The following is a 21,022-nucleotide window of genomic DNA, read 5'->3' on the forward strand; positions in this document are numbered from 1 at the left end:
CTCCCTGCTCATGGCTCAGCCATGGGTTAGTGCTGTGGCTTAGTACCAAAGCTCGTCTGGGCACTTCATGGCTCTTCCTACTGTGTTCCCATTGCGACACAAACGCGGGGCCTCTTGTGCTCCCACCGAGACGAACAGACACCTGTCCCCTGCACTGCCCCTCAGCCCATGCAGATCCTTTCCTTCGCACGAGAAACCAAGGATGTGTCATGAAAATCAGCAGGCTTGTGTGACTACCCAGGAGTGAGGCTAGGAGGCAAAGTTAAAAGAGTTACTCATAAGCACGAGATGTTGCAGCCAAATTAGAGCATCACAACTCATGTTTCACACAGGGTTCTCACACCCTTCAAACTTTCGGGTCCAGCATGATTTAACTGGTCACTAACTGCCACACCACTGGTTACTAATCATAGTAAAACTTTCCAAAGCAGCTCTATTTTTGCAGCATTCTTGCTGCTTGTCTATTGATCCGCATGTCCCTGGAGTCAACCTTGCTAGAGTTACTTATCTGTACTGCCAGATGATACTGGGGGTGGGGGGATTGGTGGTTCAAAGACGTGTCAGAGGAACTAGGATGCTGGTGTTATATTGGCTGTCCGAGATCCTTTATCCTTCACAGTCAGCTCTAACCTTACAAGAAGGAAAGTCCTCACTTTCAGGGCCGGGCTCTCCTTTTGTTTGACTTAAGCATCAACAATCCCCAAGTCTGCAGTAAAATTTCACTACCTCGTGATATTACCATGTATAATCTCAACTATTACGTACATTAACAAGTCAGCACACTTCCATGCTATAGAGACGGGCTGACACAACAGTTAGGGCGCGGGGTCGTGTCCTCTCTCAGGCCGTCTGACACGCACCTGTGGCTGCACAGCGGCCCCACGCTCGCCCCCGGGCACTGACCCGGCCGAGGCGCGGAGCATCCCTCGGGCGAGCACCGCTGCGTCCCGCAGCCCCAGCCGGGCCGGGACAGGACAGGGGCATCGCGGCCCCTCCCCGGCCGGCCCCGCTCGGGGCGGGGACTCCCAAGTTTCGGCGGCGGGGGCCGCGGGGCCCGGCCTGCCGGCGGCATGAGCCCTGCGGCGGGGCGGGGGGGCGGCAGCGCCGGGCAGGGCAGCCCCCGACGCCATGCCCAAGGAGCGGCCGCTCTGGCGGGGCGCCGCTTTCCGCCTCTGCCTGCTCTCCGCCGCGCTCTTCCTCTGCCTGCAGCTGGGCATGAGGCGATCCTGGTGTCCGGAGGAGAAGCCCCGGGGTCCGGCGGCGCGGGCGCCCGCCCCGTCCCGCGGCGCGGAGCAGCGGCCGGGCGCGCTGGCGGGGGCGGGGGCGGTGGCGGGGGGTGGCCGCCGGAGGGTCACCTACGTGCGGAGCGGGCGCAGGGGCAGCGCCGCGCCCGCCTGCTGTGCCCCGCAGCCCCCGGGCGGCCGCCGCAGGAAGGTAGGGACCGCTCGGGGGAGCGGCCGCCCTGTCGCGACAGGCGGCTCCCCGCCAGGGGCTGAGCGGGAGCGGGAACCTGGGCGGAGATGGGGCTGGTACCTGAAACAGGGGGCCGGGAGGGCGGTGGGGAAGCGAGGTGGTGTGGTGTGATGACTTCTTGGGAAGTGGTCAAGCGACTTTTTGAGCAGGGCTGCTGAGCTGCAGGGAAGGGGGAGTGTGCTGGAGCGGGGCTGGACGAGGTCAGAGCTCGGTCTGAGAAGGTGACAACGACCCCGAATCACCAGGTGGGGTCCGCAGGCTGACGCATCCCCAGCAGGATCAAACTTGAGAAAAGTCCGTGGCCTTTGACGTTCTTGGCATCCCAGTGCCATTGTATTCGCAGAAAGCCTCGAAGAAGTGGTTCTAAGACCTGGTCCCAGTGAGAATTAGTGAGTTTGTGAATGAGCTGGTAAGTGAACCTGTAATTGGGTTCCTGCATGGCAGTGACTGTAAAGCCTTCTGGGGAAGTGAGAACCATCATTAGCATCTGGAGTTCAGCAAGAGGGAGGAGTGCCAGTTGTGCCTTCATCCCCCAGTTAGCTGCCTGTGTGGCCAGTAGCTGGATGTTCCCTTCTTCAAAGATCTCCTTGTCGTCTTTGGGTTTGGCAGATGCCACTCTCTTGGGAACTCCTTAGAGATTCAGTATTTGTTTTGTGGAGTTTTCTTTGCAGTGTTTCAGGGGGAGAAGAGCCAGCTTTGAGGGCGGTGAAGGAATAGTTTGTCATGTACTTTGGGATCCTGCTGTCAGGGTGCAGTGATGGTCCGTGCAGAGATATGCAGGTTCTTGAAGAAGCTGGAATGATCATGAGGAGGAGCACATGGGATTTTGCTAGAGAGAAAACCACCTTCCTGGTCAAAGTAAATTGTTTCTGATCTTTGCCTCAACAAGAGTAAAACCACTTTTCTGTGGAATGGCTAAAGCTTGTCCTTGACTCTCTTGGCTACTTGCTAACATCCAAACCACCATCTGACCAGATGTCCTGTGATTATGGGGTCTCAATTGCAAATATGCTTTCTTTTCTTTGTCTGTGCTGCCCCACTAATTAATTTTTTTATTTCATGAGGAGATGGACAATGAAATCACGTGTAGATTGACTTCTAGCTTTGCCTCATCTGCTGTGGGAAACTGTGATGGAGAAAATAAACTGCTACTTTCTGCCTCTGATTTCCTGAAAAGTTTAGAAGAAATGAGATAATCCCTTCCTTCCTTCGCCACTGTGGCAGTGATGAGGACAGCATTGCCACATTTTTGTTCAGAATAATGACTATGTGGTGTTCTGTTGTGCTGTGTTGTTGATGCCACATTGAGGTGCCTAGATCTTGCCATGTCATTTTTTGTGATTTTTGTTGTCGATGATCTGTTACTTGGCATTATCATAAAGCCCAGCTTTTAAGTGATTCTAATTATGGAAGAATTTCAGCACTCGCAGGGGAAAAAAGCCTGTAGTCTGGTGGATTCAGAGAGTTTATTGAATATAACTAAGAATGGCATAAAAAAACTAGGCAAAAGCAAAGCGCATCCTAATTTATTTAATTATTTTTTAGGAAATCCTAGTGGGGAAGTAGCCTCAGGAGAGGCTGCTCATTGTCCCTGAGAACTGGCAGCACCTTGTGATGTTGGAGAGCTCAAGGCTTTGGAAAGCCCAAGTGTGTTTTGGTGCATGTCCAGGTGAAATGTGTGAAAGAAACATCACTGCTGTGGTTTATGGTGTTGGCCACGTTGCTGCTGAGGTCTCTTTTGAATCCCTCTAATTAAGTCAAGGGAAAAAATATTAGTGTATATAATAGAGAGTGGAGTTGTTGCCAGGTTAGGTTTTAGACCATCAAGTGCCTTCTATGTTCACCTATTTGACTTGAGCATGTTGCTTCAGGCTAAGAAAAACGTACTTAAGGTAAAGATAGGATCTTGGGGTAGAGGGACTGAACTTCCAGGGATTTCTGGTTTTGAAGTAGAGTTGTTAAATAAAAATACAGGGGGAAAAGTAATGGTAAAATAAAGTGAAAATGGTCTGAGCAGTGCCATTTTTTCATGTGAAGAAGCACAATAACTAAAAAAAAAAAGGTGATTTTTAATTTTTTTTTTAATCAGGAAACATTGTATTTCACATCAGGCTGTTGTAAAACAAGATGAGGGCTTTTACCAAAAAAAAAGGCTGCTTAAATTGGTCATCCATGGCTCCCCAGCAGCTCTGGAGAAAGGCATCAGGGTGCAGCTGCTGCCAGTGTGCTGTACTGCTGTGTGTAAATGCTGTCTGGAGGAGAGGGACAGGCTCCTTGCACAGATCTGTGCTATATTGTGTTGGGATTGCTTTTTGCTGTGGTTTTATGTGTTTTCAGTGTCTTCTGTCTGTCTGTAAACTATTGTCTGTCCATTTCTGAAGTCTGCAGAGACTTTCAGGTATGGGGTTTTTCCCTCTACTGCTGTTTATAGGGATGGTGTTGGACTGTGTAGGGATGTGTGAGCCAGCAGGATGGCAGCAAGGAAAAATCAGCGAGGCCAGGCTTTGCTCTGTTTTCCTAGTGCCTCTTGGTTATAACTCTGCTCACACTTACATCACTGAATTAAAGCAGAAGACTGATGAACAGAGTGTTTCCATAGATGAAGTTGAATATCCTGCTTTGTGGCTGTATAAAAAGGAAAAATTGCAAAAACACACAAGGAGATTAGTTGGTGCTTACTTTGAATCACCTTAAAGTTTCCTGAAGCAGAGTTGTGTTATTTATTTCCCAAGCACAACTGCAGTCAAGCAACCAAAAGCACCAAAAGTAGAAAAAAAGTGGGCACAGGATGGGAAAGATGGAGACTTGTCCATAAATGGCCCCTAAGTCTGCAGCAAACTGCCTGTGCTTTTCCTGACCACTGGTGAGGCTCCATCAGCAGAGACCATGAGTGTGCAGCAGATGGGAGGGTTTGGCCACCAGGGTTCCAAGGGTGTGTTTGTGCCTTAAGATGCATACATAAAAAATGTCAACTGAAAGCAGCAGGGAATAAAGTAATTTAGCTATGTGACGTGTCTGGGAGCTGCTGGAGCTGCCTGTTCTGGTGCTTTAGGGAGCTGTGCTGCTCCCAGGTGTTTTGTTCCTGGTTGAGCCTACCAAAGAGAGCAGATGCTGCTGCTCTTGCTGACAAATAAGCAAGATTTGGCATTGACAACAGATGATCGTTGTCTGAAGAATGGGAAGAGTTTTGTTGTGCTGCAAACTAAAGCAAATGTAATCCCACTTATATTTTGGTGGAAACACTTAAAACTGCATTGTTGGTAATAAAGTTATGTTTATAAACAACTGTGATTCTAAACTCTGGTTGTGTTAAGCACTGACCTGGTAACTTATGTAGCAGATAAAAACTCCAGCTACATGGAAACACACAGATTCTGCCAGGTGTACCTCCTCCTGCAATAGGTATGAGCAAGGTGTGCACATACAGAGCTCTGCAGCCACGTGAAGTGTATTTTAAAAGGTTATTCCAGGGTGCCATGGCAAAAGAAAAAATACTGCATTTGGAATTTGAATTAGGAGCAAATTCTTGTCACAATAATTGCAATAACAAGGTTATGTTGGCTCTTGTGCACTGAATTTGGGAGGAGCCCTTTTCAAAAGTCTGGTTGAGAAAAGCTGGAATTCCTTGCCTTCTGGGCAGATTTGTCTCCAAGGAGGTGGGGAGTGTGGTATGCTGCCAAAGTTAACCTGATGTTATTTTGGATGCTCTTTCATGTCATATCTAGAAATATAAAGGTGTTTACCTTCAGTGATTAAAAGCAAAGAATAAAATTTTGCTGCTGGGCCCATTTGTACTTTGTCTGGGATTATAATGTATTTTGAAACATGATGTATTATTGCCTAAAACCAAAAACTCTTTTGAGATTACATTTTTCTAGGTGTTACTTATACTTGTATACATTTGTCTTTAGGTTCATTATAAATGTAGACTAATTGTCTTTTGCTGTTTCTTGTTGGATTGAAGGTTTTGGTTTTCTTTAAATAGGAACTACTTCCAAGAGGTTACTGCTTCTCTGCAGTGCTGACTGATAACAGTCTCATCTTTCATTGTCTGCAAATTATTTTGGAGTGATATCTTTGAAATTATGTGGAATAACTGTTTGGCAGTTAGTAATATGGCAGGCTCAAAATAACCTCATTAAATTTAGCATTACACTATTTCTAAGATTTTACTTAAATTTACATTTGGGTTTTAACTTTAGAATTACAATGCCATTTATATTTGTGTCAGTGATATGTAGGGCTTATGCCAAAAGTCCTTTTTACTTCTTCTAGAAATCTGGTTAAAAAGTGCATCAGATGTTTTCATTGCTTAATGGCATACATAGTATTTTCAAGCTGACTTCACATCTTTAAAAGCAGGGCAGGTTTTGGGTACTGCTTTTATAAGAAGTTACTCTGCCTATTGATGAGGAGGAGCCAAAATTCTTGGAGAAAACTTGGTTATTCTGAAGTTAAATTTATTTGTCTGTCTTTCCACATCCCATGGTGTAATAGCTTGTCTGTTTTGGACTGGGACTAAACCTTTATAAGTTTATTCATTCTGTTTGCCTGGAGCAATATTTTAACATTACACCAGAGTTTGACACGACAGGGCTTTGGGAGCTGTGCAGGAAGTCACATCAGGCTGTGTTTGCCAGAGTGAATTTGCCCTGGCTGAGCCAAACCAAAGGAGCTGCATGGGTTAAAGCAGCCTCTTGGATCTCCAAAGATTATTCCAGTCTCTCCACCTGTGTCGCAGGCATGATGAGATTTACAGCTTGCAGTGCTATTCCTTCCCTAAGTGCTGTGTTGAGGACTGGATAACATCCTGGCTTTGATGGTTGTGAGTGGCACATTGGATTCTGTTGCAGAGGAGGGCAAAACTGAAGAGCTGGATATTGGTTATTCCTTTGGAGTGTGCTAGTTCTGGGCACCTCCTTGAAGAACAAGTAGACAAACTGGAGAGATTCTCATTCAGAGGAAAAAGGTGTTAAGAGGTGCAGACAGGCAAGCCTGCAGGGAAAGCCTGAAGTACTGGTATTGTTTTGAATAGGGAAAAGTAGGTTTTGAGGGAATGTGCCAAGACTCTTCAAACTAATAAAAATAATTTTTTTGAAGGACATAATGACCGATTGTTCCCTAGGTCCACTGGAAGTAGGACAAGAAGTAACTGGCTTCATTTTCAGGCAAGATATTAGGAAAATCTTTTAACTCTGCAGTTGGTAAGGAATAGAAAGACTCCTTAGAAAAAGGTGAACTTTGGGTATCCACACAGGGAAGGTCTAGGTATCTTTTTCATTGTGCTTCAGGGCAACCTCCTGAGGTCCCTCTGGCTGCAATTACCTGCTCTGCAATTAGAGAAGCAATCTGGCAGATACAATGTGATTAGCCAAACTGGAATTTAGCCTGAACAATGATCTAACATCAATGAAATAAAAAGAGGTAATGGGGTCTTTTAAGACTATAATAAGCAATCTTTGCCCTGGCTTAATACCTCACTAGAGAGGTATTAAAAGAGGACCAGACCCCACCACAATTATTCTGTGTGATGACTTAGTGGACCCCAGAGGAAGGGACACTAGTTGACAACTTTTTTCCCTCCAGCTAAGAGAACTTGGAGTTCTCTTAGCAAATATAAACCAACCCAAAGTTGCTTATCTTGAAAGATTAGCACAAGATAGGAGCTTATGGCTTCAATCTGTTAGTACCTGGGGAACAGCCTTGGTCTGTTTTTGCTCAAATATTCAGGCTAATAGCACAAACTGAGTGAGGTTATTGTCTTTGGAAGCAAAGAATAAACTTTTATTGAAAGCAGTTTTCATCAGTTGATAACCAAATCTGGGGAGCATCAGCCAGCCCTGCCTGTAAACAGGGGCAGCTGAGGTACCAGACGGTACCCAAACACAGGAATCCTTCTCCAAGCAGCCAAGCAAGAGCAATACTGGGCTTTCACTGTATTTTAACTGCAGATGAAATGTGTTTATGGTATACCATAAAGAGGCAATGGTAATGTTTCATCTGACAATGAGGTCACTTGCAGGCTTGTGAGGTAAATGATCACTAAGAATAATTTTGATTCTTAAACACTTTTTGTTACCTCAAACAGTTCTTTCTTTATGAATTTTTGAGAAGCAGGTGGGGAATATTATTCTTCAGAAAGTCATTACAGCATTATGAGACTTTTTATATCCAGTAGCATAGATTTCTTTCAAAATCTTTCAAATGCCTGCTCAAGGCTTTCTTTTGGCATATAAAGACAAGAGAATAATTTTTTCTAGGTAGCTGTGGCGCAGAAAGAAATAAATCCAGGTGTTTAAGCTTTCTCTTCTAAGGGACCCAAGCATTGAGGTGATAATTTATTGTGCAGATGCCTTGCTCTGTGGTGGCCATTATGGCTATGCTATTGTTTCTGTGAACCCTGAGACCACAGGCCTTGTACAAAATGTGAATCCTTTATGACTGCAGTAGCTGGTCAGAAAAAATCAATCCTGTTTGCCGTCTTCAGCTCAAACTGTTTCATGGGACTGCTCTGGGGGCCAAGTGACCTGAACTGCCCAGTGGTGGTGGCACAGTTAGTGCCAAAAATGATCTTTTGTCACATTTCATGTTTTGAAGTAGGGAGTGAGGATGGTTTTGAGGACACACAGCTTTCTTGTTCAAGCAGCTCTCAAGGTGGCCAAGCTTTCTATATTCTTTGCTAGAATTTCCTTCTTTGGAGAGAGAAGAGTCCCAAAAGAGAGATTTTGGACAGGTAGAAATTCTCCTGGGTAGCCCTAGGGTTTTTACTTCACATCTCCAACCTTTATCTACCTTCTTATAAGACAAGTGTTTAACTTCATTACTGGTAAGGTTTTCATCCCATTTAGTTCAGTCAGTTCACATCAGCATTTACCCAGCCAGCCAGGCAGCAAGCAGAGACATGTCTGCTTGGGCGCTGCATGGTAGGTGCCAGCCTGCCAGATATGTCTCTCATGCCACTTCCACTGAGCTGTGGCCACAGTTCAGACTGAGGTGCAGCTGGGGGATCTTTGGTGTGAGCCCAGAGCTAACCTAAAGTGTGCTACTGAAATCCTGCAGTGAAGAGCAAAACCCTCTCACAGCTGCCTTGCAGACTTGTGCAGACAGCCATCATCACCTCTTATGAAAGAGATGTAGAGTTTGGGGATTTAGGCAGCATTAAGGAGGGATATCCAGCCTTTGCTCAAGCAGTTTGGTTTGGTTGTGGTAGATCAGGCTGTCCTGCAGCCTGGCAGTGATGGCTGCCACTCATGGCGCAGATTAGATACAAGATTTCACACCTAAGTGAGAAAGTCTGTGTGAACCACCACTAATCTTCAATGGCATCCACAGCACAGCCCACTCTTATCGCTTGTTCTAATATTAACTTGGAGCTGAGTTTGTCTTGGATGCCTGTTCAGTGCTCCAGAGCTGCGTGCAGTGGATGTGAGTCATTGAATCAACTTGAGTGTTTTTGTAGCTAGCAGATATGCACCAAGATACTTTTGTGTACGATGAAATGTTGTCCAGAGCCCTTCCGTGTTTGTAAGTCTAAGATCAAATGACCTGCAGTTCAATGGAACAAGTTAAAGGGAGAAAAAAGGTGTGATTCAATTTTTCTTTCAGTTGCAGTATAGCATATGTATCCTGAAATCTGTGCCATGCACACACTCACCCTGATGTTGTTTATGTGAGTGTTTTTGCATACAAAAGGGACTGGGTGATGTGCTGCCCTATTTTGAGCTGGCAAATCTCTAAAGGTAATAGAAACCATGTGAACAAATGGACTGATGCCTAGGGAAAAGATAGATGAAAGCCATGATTTTGAACTTGCTCTTGTGGCAACAGCTGGGTTAATTTAAGCAGGAGATGGCGGAAATGTTCCCAGCTGTTTATGCAGTGCTAATTGGGAAGGTTTGGATTTTCAATGATGTGTTGTTTCCCCATCTGATCTTCTCTTCCATCTTCAGTAATCTTGCTTTTGAATTTGCCATCAAGCTCAGGTGTCACCAGGAAAGGCTCTGGCTGTGATGCTCATGAACTGCACTGTCAGAGGATGGGTGGATTGGGTATCCTGTGGTCTTTGCTGACCTCTTGAAAAGCACAAGTCCGGGGTCTGGTTCTGGGGGAGCCCCTTGGTGATTATTTTGCTCTCTTAATAATTTTTTGCAACATTTGAAAACTAGTCCAGTAATTTATGTCCACCCTGACACATGTATAAAATAAAGAAACCTTTTCTTGTGTTTTTGTTGGCACAAAGAAATCTTGCTTCTCATGAAAGTCTTCTCCATATGCTTTGCAGACTGGAACAAAATGGCTTTGCAGAGTTCTTCGAAAGTCAGTGTCACAGAATAGTTCTGGCTTTGAAAATCTCAAATCTGGGGTGCTTGTGAGGAACATCGTTCTGGCTGCCACCTCTCCTCGTCATGCAAAGGGGGCTTCTCTTGTCTCTGGCAATGTAGGACCAGGAGGAATTTGCAGTGGGATGTTGGCTTTTGAAGTCTCTTGGGATTATCAGGTCAAGCCAACTGCTTCAGATTTTACATGGAGAACCTCTGGGTTTACATGCTTGTTGCAGAAAGAACTAACCAACAGCTCATTTAATAAGTTACCCACTGAAGTTTACTTTGGGTTCCACTTTCTGATCGATTTCAGATGCAGCTTCAGGTGCAGTGCTGTGAGTTCTTCTGGAAGAGATGAAATTCTGTGTTCTTTCCAGGACTGACCTTGTGGCTTCTACAAACTGGAGGAATTGAAACCTCTGCCCTTCTTGGCATGTGGAAGACCTTGAGAGCTTAGCAAGGAAAGGCCTACAAGAACTAGACAGGCAACTTCTCAGTCATAGGGATATTGCTGAAATGCATTCTTGCTATTAGTTTTGATGAGGTAGGGTCACTTTTTTTATGCAAGTGTGTGTGTGTGTGTGTGTTGGGGAAAATTAGCCGAGATAAAATTATGGCAGAGAAGCAAATATCAGTGATGTGCCAGGAGCTGGACCTGGTTGGGAAATGTGTGCATTAGAAAATGATGTTAGAACCAGCAAACATTAACATCATAGAGTTGCTGTTGCTATTTTATCTTCCCCCTGCTTTGCCTCATCTGTCCCCAGCCCTCTTCCTCATTCCTCTCCTAGCAGCTAACTAAGTCAAATAATCAACTGGGAGCTTCAAAGTCAGTGCCCTTTATTTAGCATCCTCTTTCATATTTTACAAAGAGACACTGTTTGAAATGCTAGGGGGAAGAGATGGTAATGTCTATTGATATAGCATGGAACGTTAGAGAATATCTGCCACTTAGAAGCCTAAAAATGATAGGAAACGGTTTCAAATCTTTCCTGCTCCCTGCAGAGTGAATGACAGTAGTGGAGGGGTGAGATTTATCTCAGAGATAAATGCCACAGGGCTTTTGTTTTTTTTCAACTGTCTGAAAAAAAACAAAAACTGTCTGAAAAAAAGCCAAAATTTTTAGTACTTGTGCCATGTCTGTTTTTGGGTTTTCCTCATGGTTGTTCTGCAGCACTGAAACTTCCAAAGAAGTGAACTTTGTTTCATGCTGAATAGGGCGAACCAACGACATCTTGTTCCTTTTCCCTCCCTCTTTAGAGAAAATTAAACAAGAAGCAATTATGTGTCAATTGGTTGCTGCTGAGCTGATGTGTTTCTTCTTCGTTAGATGTCTTGATTAATGGTTTGATCTTGCAATTATTATTCATTATGAAATCCGTGGGAATTCTGGGTGCATCATGAGTTCAGGGTCAAACCATGTAGCTTTTCAGTGCTGTATCTATAATGCTCAGAATTAGTGATAAAACATTGGAAAATATCCTTCATTAAAGGGGATGGTACGTATTTACCCAAGTCCATCCTCTATGGGTGTGATGCTTGGGTGTGTACTTGTTTTGAACAAAAAATATTTCAAATTTTTGTGCTTTGAAATGAGCTTGATTTTCTTATTTATAAATTGGAAAACAAATATATCATCTTGTACTTAAAATCCTAACAATTTTTAAGCCAGCTGTTGTTCCCGTTCTAGACTGAGGGAACTAATTGCCCAACCATTATTATTTTATTTGGAAGACTTTTACATAGCTCTAGACTAAGGGCAGTAATCCATAACCATATTAAACACAAGAAATGGAGTATGTGTAAAGCTAATATATGTTTCATTCTGTGAAACTCCATTATCTGGTTTTACTAACGCTTTTATGAAATAAGGAGTTAAGAAAAAAGGGGAAGTTTGGCTTTTTGAGTCTTCCCTGGTTATCCAGTAAAACTCAGTATGATCAAGTGAACTGGTGGTGGTTTGAAGGAGGAGTACCCTCTGTACCTATTGTAAATACTGTCTGTCTTACCTTAGGGTTTTACACTGAAGTCTAAATTTCTGTAGAAGTTACTCAGCCCATGGATAATAGTAAATGTTTAATTGCTTTATGAGATTGTAGATGTCTAGTGAGAAACACTGCCCTCTCCTGCCCTCTGGGCACAGAAGGTTGTCCTGGTGCTTACCCTGGAGGGGAAGATGAAGAGGAAGGGGTTTTCTGATGCTTCATATCTCCCTTTAGTCTAGAAGGTGTGGTGGACCATTTCTGTTTAGACATTTGCATTCTGCCTGGATGAGAGAGAAAGCTGCACAAGTGTGAAATGCTCTTATTTGTGTGAAAGCATTGGTTTTGCTCTAAAACACCTTCTTTTCCTCCAGTTCTTAGCCTCAGGCAGAGGCTCTGAAGTCAGTGGATAGGCTGCCAGAGGCATCCCTATATGTAAATCACGGTTAGAGCGCTGGAACTTGCACAAAATAAGCTCAGCTTGTCTGGCTAGCTGAGTATTTACTGATGAATTCTGTTTGTTGTATGCTGTGGTTTCAATATTGCAGTGAAGCCAACCTAGAGGAAAATAGCTTTTCCCCCTATTGTATGGATTATGACGTCTCCATATTTCTCAGCCGGAGCACTTTGTCTAAAGCAGTGACAAGTACAGGCTGAAACCATGGGCTTGCCTCTGCTTAGCAGAAGTCTGAGTTTGACAAGCAGTGACCAGTAGTTGCTGTATCTGTTTCTTGCTGTTATCCTTAAGTGTTGGCAAAGGCATACAGGCACTGGAAGGAATTCAGCTGATTGAGCTGCTTAAGCAGTTTTGAGAATTTACTTCCATAAATTTCAGTCTCTTCTGGCTCCTGGTTTTATCTCCATTAGATATATTATCATGCTGTCAGCCTCTGGATAGTGCTGGAATGCTGCTGCCCCATTTATTTATCTTATTTTATTTTATAAGCATAGCAAAAAAATCTCACTTGTCTGTTTCCAAAGCTGTACATCTCTTAGAGTAAAATCAATCTCTCTTTTAATAAATGTATATTTCTCCCATATGTTGCTGGGATTTCCAGTGGCAGAGCTGTTAGTCTTTGGTGACCTTTGAAGGTCTAAGAAGAGGTTCCCTGGTGGAGCACTGCCCTTTCCTATGCCTGCAGCTCCCAGATCCTTTGGCCGCAGTGGATTTATTCCTCAGAGGTAGTGAGGAGTGGTAGTTGCGCCGTGTAAATTATAAATTAGATGCAATGCTTTCTGAATTCATAAGTACTTACAAATTACTATTTTGTCAAGTCTTCTGAAACTCTGCTTCCTATAAGTCCCAAACCTGCACTCAGGGGTGATGGTGAATTTGCAGAGGAGTCCACAGTGGCTAATGTAAACCTGGCAAGTGAGTTCCCAATATCCATTTACTATGGAAGTCAGGGTTACGATTTGAATTTGATGGAGCATTAGTTACCTAAATTGCTCTACAGATCTGGCTTCTTCATTTTAATTTTGGAAGGTGCTCTTTATTTTAACAAATCCATTTCTTGATTCTTAAAGTGATGTAAATTCTGTCACTTGAAGTCAGTGGCAAGCATCCTTTTTTCTTGTGCATGCTTTTCTTATGAGATGCTTATTTAGGGGAAAAAGACACAAACCTGAAAGTAGAGTTGTAGGGAGCTTGACTGTGGGCTTTGTGTGTGGAACACAGAACCTCCCAGGACAATAAGTTGTTGGTGTTTTGCAGGGAGGTTGCCAGTGCAGCTTGCCTGCAGGTATGGGCAGCAGTTCTCCCTGAAAGCAGTAATTTCTATGCATGTGGCTCGATTTCATACCATCTGATGGGAAATGAGAAGCAAAAGGAGCAGAAAATAAACATCAGTATTAACAAAAGGAAGGCAGAGGTGAAATGCTTGGTGATTGCTGCCTTTTTGGGGTTGTTCCGTATTCATGTTCAGACTGATTTCACTCTACAAGAGTAAAGACTCTTGGTTTCAATTACCATGCAGTGCCTCGAAGCTTTTATAATGAGAATTGAAGTCAGAAGATAGTTTTCTTCATTTCAATGTAAAACTTTGCCTTTTTTACCTTTTCCCTGCTAAGTCTAAGAGTCTTACTTACTGGTGCAAACTGCAGCCTTGTAAAGCAAGTGCTGATAAACTTCTCTCGGGTGGAGCCCTTTGGGTGATGTTTGGAGCTTCCTGAGTTGACTCTCGCAGCACTCAGATCCTGCTCCCAGGCAGACAGATGTATGCTGCACTGCAGAGACTTGGAGGAGATGCACAGAGAGTGAGGAGCTAGGGGAGACTTCAGTGCATCCTAGAAATTCCCTCTTCAATAAGATAAAACACACATGTCCAGACATAAAATTCTTCATATACAGATCATGTCAGAAACCTGTTTAAGTTGAAAACACACCCTTAATAACACAGAAAGTGCTCTTATCACAGGACTGGTTTCCATAGGCAGGATTTACTTTCCCTGAGCAGCCTGCCTGCGTGGGAAAGCCTGACTGTATATGTGACACGTTGCTTGCTTATCTTGGCACAAAGCTATTGTTCCTCAGCCTATTGTTCCAACATCAAATCTTTGGATAAGATTATGGAGTGGATCCTCCTGGAAGACACGTTAAAACATGTTGAGCACAGGGAGTTGTTTAGGCACAGCCACCATGGCTACCTCTGAACTGCAAAGATATGGATTTGATGGATGGACTGGTAGATGGATAAGGAATTGGTTGTAATCAGTGGCTCAATGGCTAAATGACAACCAGTAACGAGTGGTGTCTATCCAAGGGTGTGTAGTGAGGGCAATACTGTTTACTTTGGACAACCTGACCTAATGGAATGTGTGCCCTATGGAAGTGGGTTGTACTGGGTGATATTTACAGGTCCTGTCCAACCCAAACCATTCTGTGATTCTGTAACACACTGCAGATTTTTAGCTCTGGAGTTTGCCTGTGGGAGGGACTTCCTTAGTGGCCTGCTCGTTGCACTGCACCAATGTGGTTAATGTAGAGGATGGAGCAGTGTGCTGGTGACTGGGTGTGGAGAAGGCTGTGTGCACATGTGCAGTGGTGTCAGAGATGTCTCTGCCTTAGGTAAATTCAGGAAACTAAAAACATGGGGAAATAGAAAGATTGCTTGTATTAATTATTTTTTTTTCCAGTTCATCGTGGAATTAATGCAATGTGTGGAAGCTTCACTGTTGGAGTGGAAATTCTCAGTTTAGGTGGCTGCAGAACTAGGTGTCAGCTGCTTTTCCCCGTGATTCCCTCAATATCTGATGCCTCAGAGGGAACCTGCTTTTCTCTCAATACAGGCACACACACGCAGACGAGGAGAGTATGTAGCTAGTTCTGCACTATGGTTTCTTTAAGAGAAAATCTCATATGTTTAAGAAAGCCAAACTGCAAAGGAAAATAGAAAATTATAGTAATATAGAAGAAAAAGAAGGAAGGAAACAGTTCAGACATGTAGGGATGGAATATCTATAAATCCAGATGTGTTGGAAATTAATTCCCTCAAAGCTTTCTATATGAGTCAGTCACTTTGTAAGCCTGTATTTTAAATTACAGCTTACTGAGCCTGTGTATGTCCCTGCTACTCCTTAACTAACGCTGTAAGGTAGCAGGTTTTTACAAGTGTACATCTTGTGATCCCTTGTGGTGCTGGTTACATTTACTAAAGGGGACTGGATGGACTGACCTTTCTCCAGGAGGTCTTTGCCAAGGCTCAAGGCATACTTGTTCTTTCCTATTGATACCTCCACTTTGAGGTGGAGTTTGTTTTACTTGTGCCACTGCTGCTCCAAACATAAAACATTTGGAATTACTGAACCCTGCTGAAGAATAAAGTGCAGCTAAGTGTTGTTTTAGGGTCACAGCTGAAGAGTGTGACCACAGTCTCAGCCCTCTAAAATGCATGTTTTTCTGCAGCATGGTGAGTGTGAATGTCTAGTCTGGGGTTTCTCCTCTGTGATGTTGAGGGTCTGTGGTGTGGGTGTCCCTGAGCCATCCTTCAGGCTTCCTGTGCACTTCATGGAGAGACGTGGACTTTTCCAGTGCTTGACTCACCTTACTTATTTTAGATGTCTGCTCTCTAGTGAGATGAATCATTCCCTTAAAGAGCCTGTCTGCCTCATCTGTCCTGTCAAATAACTTAGCTCCCCAGCCCCCTGTGGGAGCTCCATCACTGGCTGTCTGCACTGCAGGAGTGTTTCTTCCCTCCTGGCTCTCCCTTGGAGTCAACCAGCTAATTGCCTCTGAAACTGAACGTGGGCGTTCACGAGGGATTCTGTGCTGCTGGAGTTGTCAGCAAGAGGAGCAGTGTGCCAGGTTTGGCTGCCTCCAGCCTCAGCAGCCCTCCCACTCCCCTTAGCAGGCTTCGCACTTGTCGCGTGTCCTTCGTGGCGCGTTGGCATGTCCCACAAAGCCAGGACTGCAGTGGGCTGCAGCTTGCAGCATTCACTATTTAGGGGACTTCTGAATTGAGAGAAAAACCCCAAATAGTAAGACCACTACAAACTAATATGCTTAAGGCCACAGGTGCTTGAGAGGGACCTCAAATAAAATTATGTTGAAGCTCCGCAAATCATATCTGGGGACAATCTATTCTCCCAAGGGCAAGCCTTCAGGAACGCGATCTAATAAATTTGCTGTGTAGATGTCTGAAATTTTGCAATTTGAATCCCACACATTGCATTTCAAACTGATAAAACCCCTGCAAAGTTTCACCCATGAGCAGGTTCTGTTCTGCTGAGTGTGATGGTACATTGGGTACACACAGAATAATTGAAGACATGTATGTCATTTGTTTCTATGGCTAGCAAATATTTATGGTTCTTGATGGAATTTATTGTCACAAACGATTTCCACTCACAGTTGGTCCTGCCTCTGATGTAAAAAATTAAACTGTTGCACAATTTGAGGATTTGCTTAAGACATCTGTGTATATGTTGACAAGTTTCTTGTTTCTTCTTTGGAAGCAACAGACTGCTTGGCAGGGCAATGGGATTCCCAAATTTTTGTTTCTAAAAATGGCTAATATGTTTCTGTTTTAATTGGCTGCTAAAAACCAAGGAGATTAAAAGGGGTAACAAAAGCTATTGAGTTAAAAAGATGGAAATATGAAAAACGTACTAATTCCCTTTTAAATGCAAGCAGAAGGGAAGGGAGGGGTTGAGCTTTTTGAATTAGTGCACTGAAACTAGGATTGGTCTGGAAAGAATTTAATGATTTGTGTATAAGTTTAGGCTAGAAAAGCCAAATATTTTGCAGACCTACAATTTTAAACCTGCTGGTTTGCGAGCCCTATGCACATTTTGATTTAAATTTTATATTATGATTTCAGATTTTTAGGACAGATTCTAAATTACAGTCCTTTAAAAGTGTATCACATATATACTGCAGATTATTAAGGGATTATCAGATGACTATCAGAGATGGCTATGAGGGAGAAAAAATCTCAAAAGAAGTGGTCTCCAGAGAGAAGTTTCTGCAGATTACTGTCAGATTGCTCTGAAGGAAACATCAGTCCTTATCCTTAAGTGTGACGTACCTGGAAAAAAAATCAGACTTTCAAATGTGTCCTAGTTTTCCTGACAAAGCAATGGCATTGCTTTAAGATTTTCTTTACTCTGTGGTTATCTCATGTGGTGAAAATTCAGACATCACTCTGAATAACAGCTTCTGGATATCCATTACCCTTCTGGAGTAGCTGAAGTCAGCGTCTGACCAGTGCTTGTGATAAAGTCTTGCTTAAGATTGATTTTTCTTACAATGCTAATTTCAGTTATGTGTCTATAAGTGAAGCTGTGTACAGAGGGTTACTTCAAGATATTCAGTATGCTATTTTTTAAGTGACATTGTAACTTTCCAGGTACTGTCATTTCTTTATATTGTGGAATATGGATATGTTGGTGTTTGAGAAATACAGTCACAGTGTCTGATTGCATGAGTCCTTACCCTAGAGAGATAGCACACCCATGGTGATAGGCAGAAATGCAGATTGTCTGAACCCATTTTCTGGCTCCTCCTGGGCGGCCCTGGGGAGGTCTGTTTGAATTTCATATCCAGGGCTGTATAATATGGGCTGTAAAACTCCTCTGCTCCTCTTGCTGTAGTGCCCTCTGTGAAAGGAGCTGCTCCTCAGCCTGTTTTGTACAGCAGCCACAGGGACCTGCTCTTGGTCACTCTAGAAATTTCCACAGTGCAGGTGAGAATATCCAAATCGTGATTTTGATTTGGCCACAGTCAGGTTTGCTCTGAGTAAATAAAATTGCAAAGTCAAGAGGAGGAAAAACTCCTCAAATCAGGATCGGTTTTTATCAGGGATAAACCTGATTTTCCAAAAGCATCTGTAGAATTTATTTGAGGAGGCTTACATGGAAACACTATGGAACCAGCTGAAAATTACCTGGAAAACTATAAACAAAGGCTAGCAATGTACCTATGGAATGACTCCTTCAGGAGGATATTTTGTAGTCCTGAATGAACCCAAAATGCATCACCAACATTTGTGAGTTACCCGCTGGGGGAGTGCACCCAGTCCCAGAGATGTGTTGGATTTTCACCCCCATTCATTGTCCATGAATCTTATTGTAAGGCAGCTATTGAAGCACTCTGTAGGGGTGTTTAGGAGGTGTTAGGAACAGACCTCTCTAATGGATTCATTAGTGAATGGAAATAGGCTGTTGCTTCCTAAGGAGCCAAGGACCAAGTGTGAAGTTTGAGAAGCTATTCAAAAGCATTGCCGTCAAACAGGAGCCTTGGGTCTGATCTCTGTCACAAAAGAGCATTTATGTAGTGCTCCTAAATTTAAAGAACTATATAAAAGCTTGATCTCTTTCTGTTTCTTCCTTTTTGTTTTTTTTTTTTAAGTGAAACTGCATTAGTAAGTCGCAGGGGTTTTTATTTCATTTTCATGTGTTTATTGATAATTTGGAGTCAGTGGGAAGGCAGTTTATCATCTTTAAGACTTTAAGAACCTGAGTGTAAGCTGCAGTGGCTCTTGGATATTGCACTCTGCTGAAAAAGAACCTCATTCACGTGGTTCATTATAGAGATTTTTTTTCTTCCCTGTCAACTCTGTGCAGAAGGAAGACTTACTGAATAGTGCCACAATGGCCACCCTGCAATTCCTCTACTTAATGAGCTAGTTCTCACACAAATAGATTTCAGAATAACTGGGGACAGATGTGTAGGTGTCTGGGTGGTTGGTGTTTTTTGGTTTAGTTTGGGTTTTTTGTTAGTTTGTTTGTTTTCTTTTTTCCTTTTTTTTTTTTTCCCTGAAAACGATTGTCAGTCTTCATTTTCATTTCGGCTTTCAAGCCTGTTGAAACAGCAGCATTCCTGTCATTGCAAACGTTATTCAGCCGTGTGAACTGTGACTCACTCTGAAAGATTACACGCATTTCCCTCCCTGGTGTGCACCTATCCTGCTGCTGTTCACTGTTTGCAGGCTGCCTGCTGCAAGCAGAGGTCAGGGGGCCATGCTGCTGCAGAGCTCGCTTGCTAGCTTGCTTCCAGGCTCATGCTGTGCAGAGTACAGGAGTCCAAGTTTGCTGCAGGCAGGAAGTTTCAGGGTGAGAAATGCTGCTTTTGTCTGCTTCTGGGGGAGAAAAAAAACTCAATATCCTTTTCAGTATCCCTTTACAGTAAAAAATATAAAAACCAAAAAAACCCACAACAAGTCTGAAAAATAACCCCTAAAGGAACAATAAACCTCATACAGACTTCCTGGCTCACATTCACTCTAGACTCTGTTTGTTTGTGCAAAAATACCAGTTCATTATATCAGCTCAAGGCAAATGCCATCTGGTCTGGTGGTCCTCTTCAATAATCTTTCTTTTCTAATTTTACCTTCTCTTCCCTGCGTTCCTCTCTGGCATCAGAGGATCCCCACTGTCACTGTGCTGGCTCTTCTCCTGGTGGCACAGAGCAGTCCTGTCTGAGGGCTCAGTGCCTCTCCTCACTGATCTGCCTGCATCCTCTCCAGCTAATTGCTATTTCCTACATGTTTTCCAGGGCTTTGTATGAAATAAAGTCCTGTGGGAATCCCGAGTGGGGTTTCTGATTGTATTTTACTGAATGTCAGCATGAGCTTCTGAGGGAGAAGCCCCATCCAGTCCATTTTGGAAGCTCAGTTAATTGAGGATGATTAAAGGGAAGCTCGATAGCTACCTGCCCAACCGTAGAAGTGAGTTATGGCGCCTGAAGATGAAAAGCCACGAGGAATCAATCTTAATTTAGTACAACATAACACCGTGCTCGTATTTTTATCTACTTGAGGGCAAGAGATGACAAGTCTAAACTTCCCAGCACGACAGCGGGCAGAATTTGGAGAAGGTGGTGCAGATGGGAACACAGAGCCCTGTTGCTCTGCAAGCACGTGTCTGAGAGACCTTTTCTGTCCCACTCTGTCTACGTGGGAAGTGTTTCTGGAAAAGCTGACAGGATCCCCGAGGTTCAGAGCTGAAGGGCCTTGCAGAAAGCATCCACCAAAGCTACCTATTGGGGCTATGAAAATGACGAGTGATAGGGCTACAGGCAGCCACACTTAGATTTTTTCAGGGAGACAAAGAATTCTGGTGTATCTGTCAGGCAAGCGTGGGAGAGGAAGAGGACTTTACTCAAAGCCCTCAAGAAGCTTGTTTTTCAATAAAATCTAGATCTTAAAAAAGAAAACAGATCACATGCAGGGGTTTCCTTTGCTGATTAGTGTTTGTAATCCAAGTTCTTGTTTCAGTGGACATTCAAGGAGAGATACCTGATAGATATAAAATTAAAATTATATCACTATTTTCAGATGTTTTGCTAGAGGATTTGGTTACTCAGATCTTGGTTTTCTTTGTGCATTTCCCATGGCTTACATGGGTGTCCTAGAATAGCTGGGTTCACACGTGTATCCTGGGTGAGGAGCACTTTCTCACTGAATTACCTACATCTGCTTTCAAAACTGATAATTGTAAATCAGTTAGATGCTCATTCACTGTAGTTTAAACCCTGCTTTACTCTCAAGTGTTTTTCATGTGTGGACAAGCCCCCAGGAAACTCTTTTTGTTTGAAATTAAATCTGCTTAGTTTGTTAGCCCTTGCAATTTATGCTTGCACTGCCTTTAAGGTGTTTTTTGTTTTGCTTTGTTTTACAGACTGTAAGATGGCACATTGAACTGCAGCCATGGGCAAGTCCAACACCTTCCCTCAACTATGAGGCCTCGAGGTTCCTAAAGTACATTAGCACTTCTCAGGTAGGTATTTAATTTCAGTCTCCATTTAGA

At 43.5% G+C, this 21,022-nt stretch overlaps 1 protein-coding gene across 1 annotated transcript in view; it reads left to right on the forward strand.

Annotated features, from left to right (window-relative positions):
- The first annotated feature begins 1,029 nt into the window (after window positions 1–1,029).
- METTL24 (methyltransferase like 24) overlaps window positions 1,030–21,022 on the forward strand; it is a 45,462-nt gene continuing 25,469 nt past the window's right edge. Inside the window, exons 1-2 of the mRNA XM_085056171.1 lie at window positions 1,030–1,434; window positions 20,894–20,992. Of these exons, the coding sequence (XP_084912297.1) occupies window positions 1,129–1,434; window positions 20,894–20,992 (405 nt within the window). The 5' untranslated portion in view covers window positions 1,030–1,128. The remainder of the gene's footprint in view (window positions 1,435–20,893; window positions 20,993–21,022) is intronic.

Source organism: Lichenostomus cassidix, chromosome 3 (genome assembly GCF_008360975.1).
Source record: "Lichenostomus cassidix isolate B80296 chromosome 3, HeHo_3.0, whole genome shotgun sequence".
Classification (NCBI taxonomy): Eukaryota; Metazoa; Chordata; class Aves; order Passeriformes; family Meliphagidae; genus Lichenostomus; species Lichenostomus cassidix.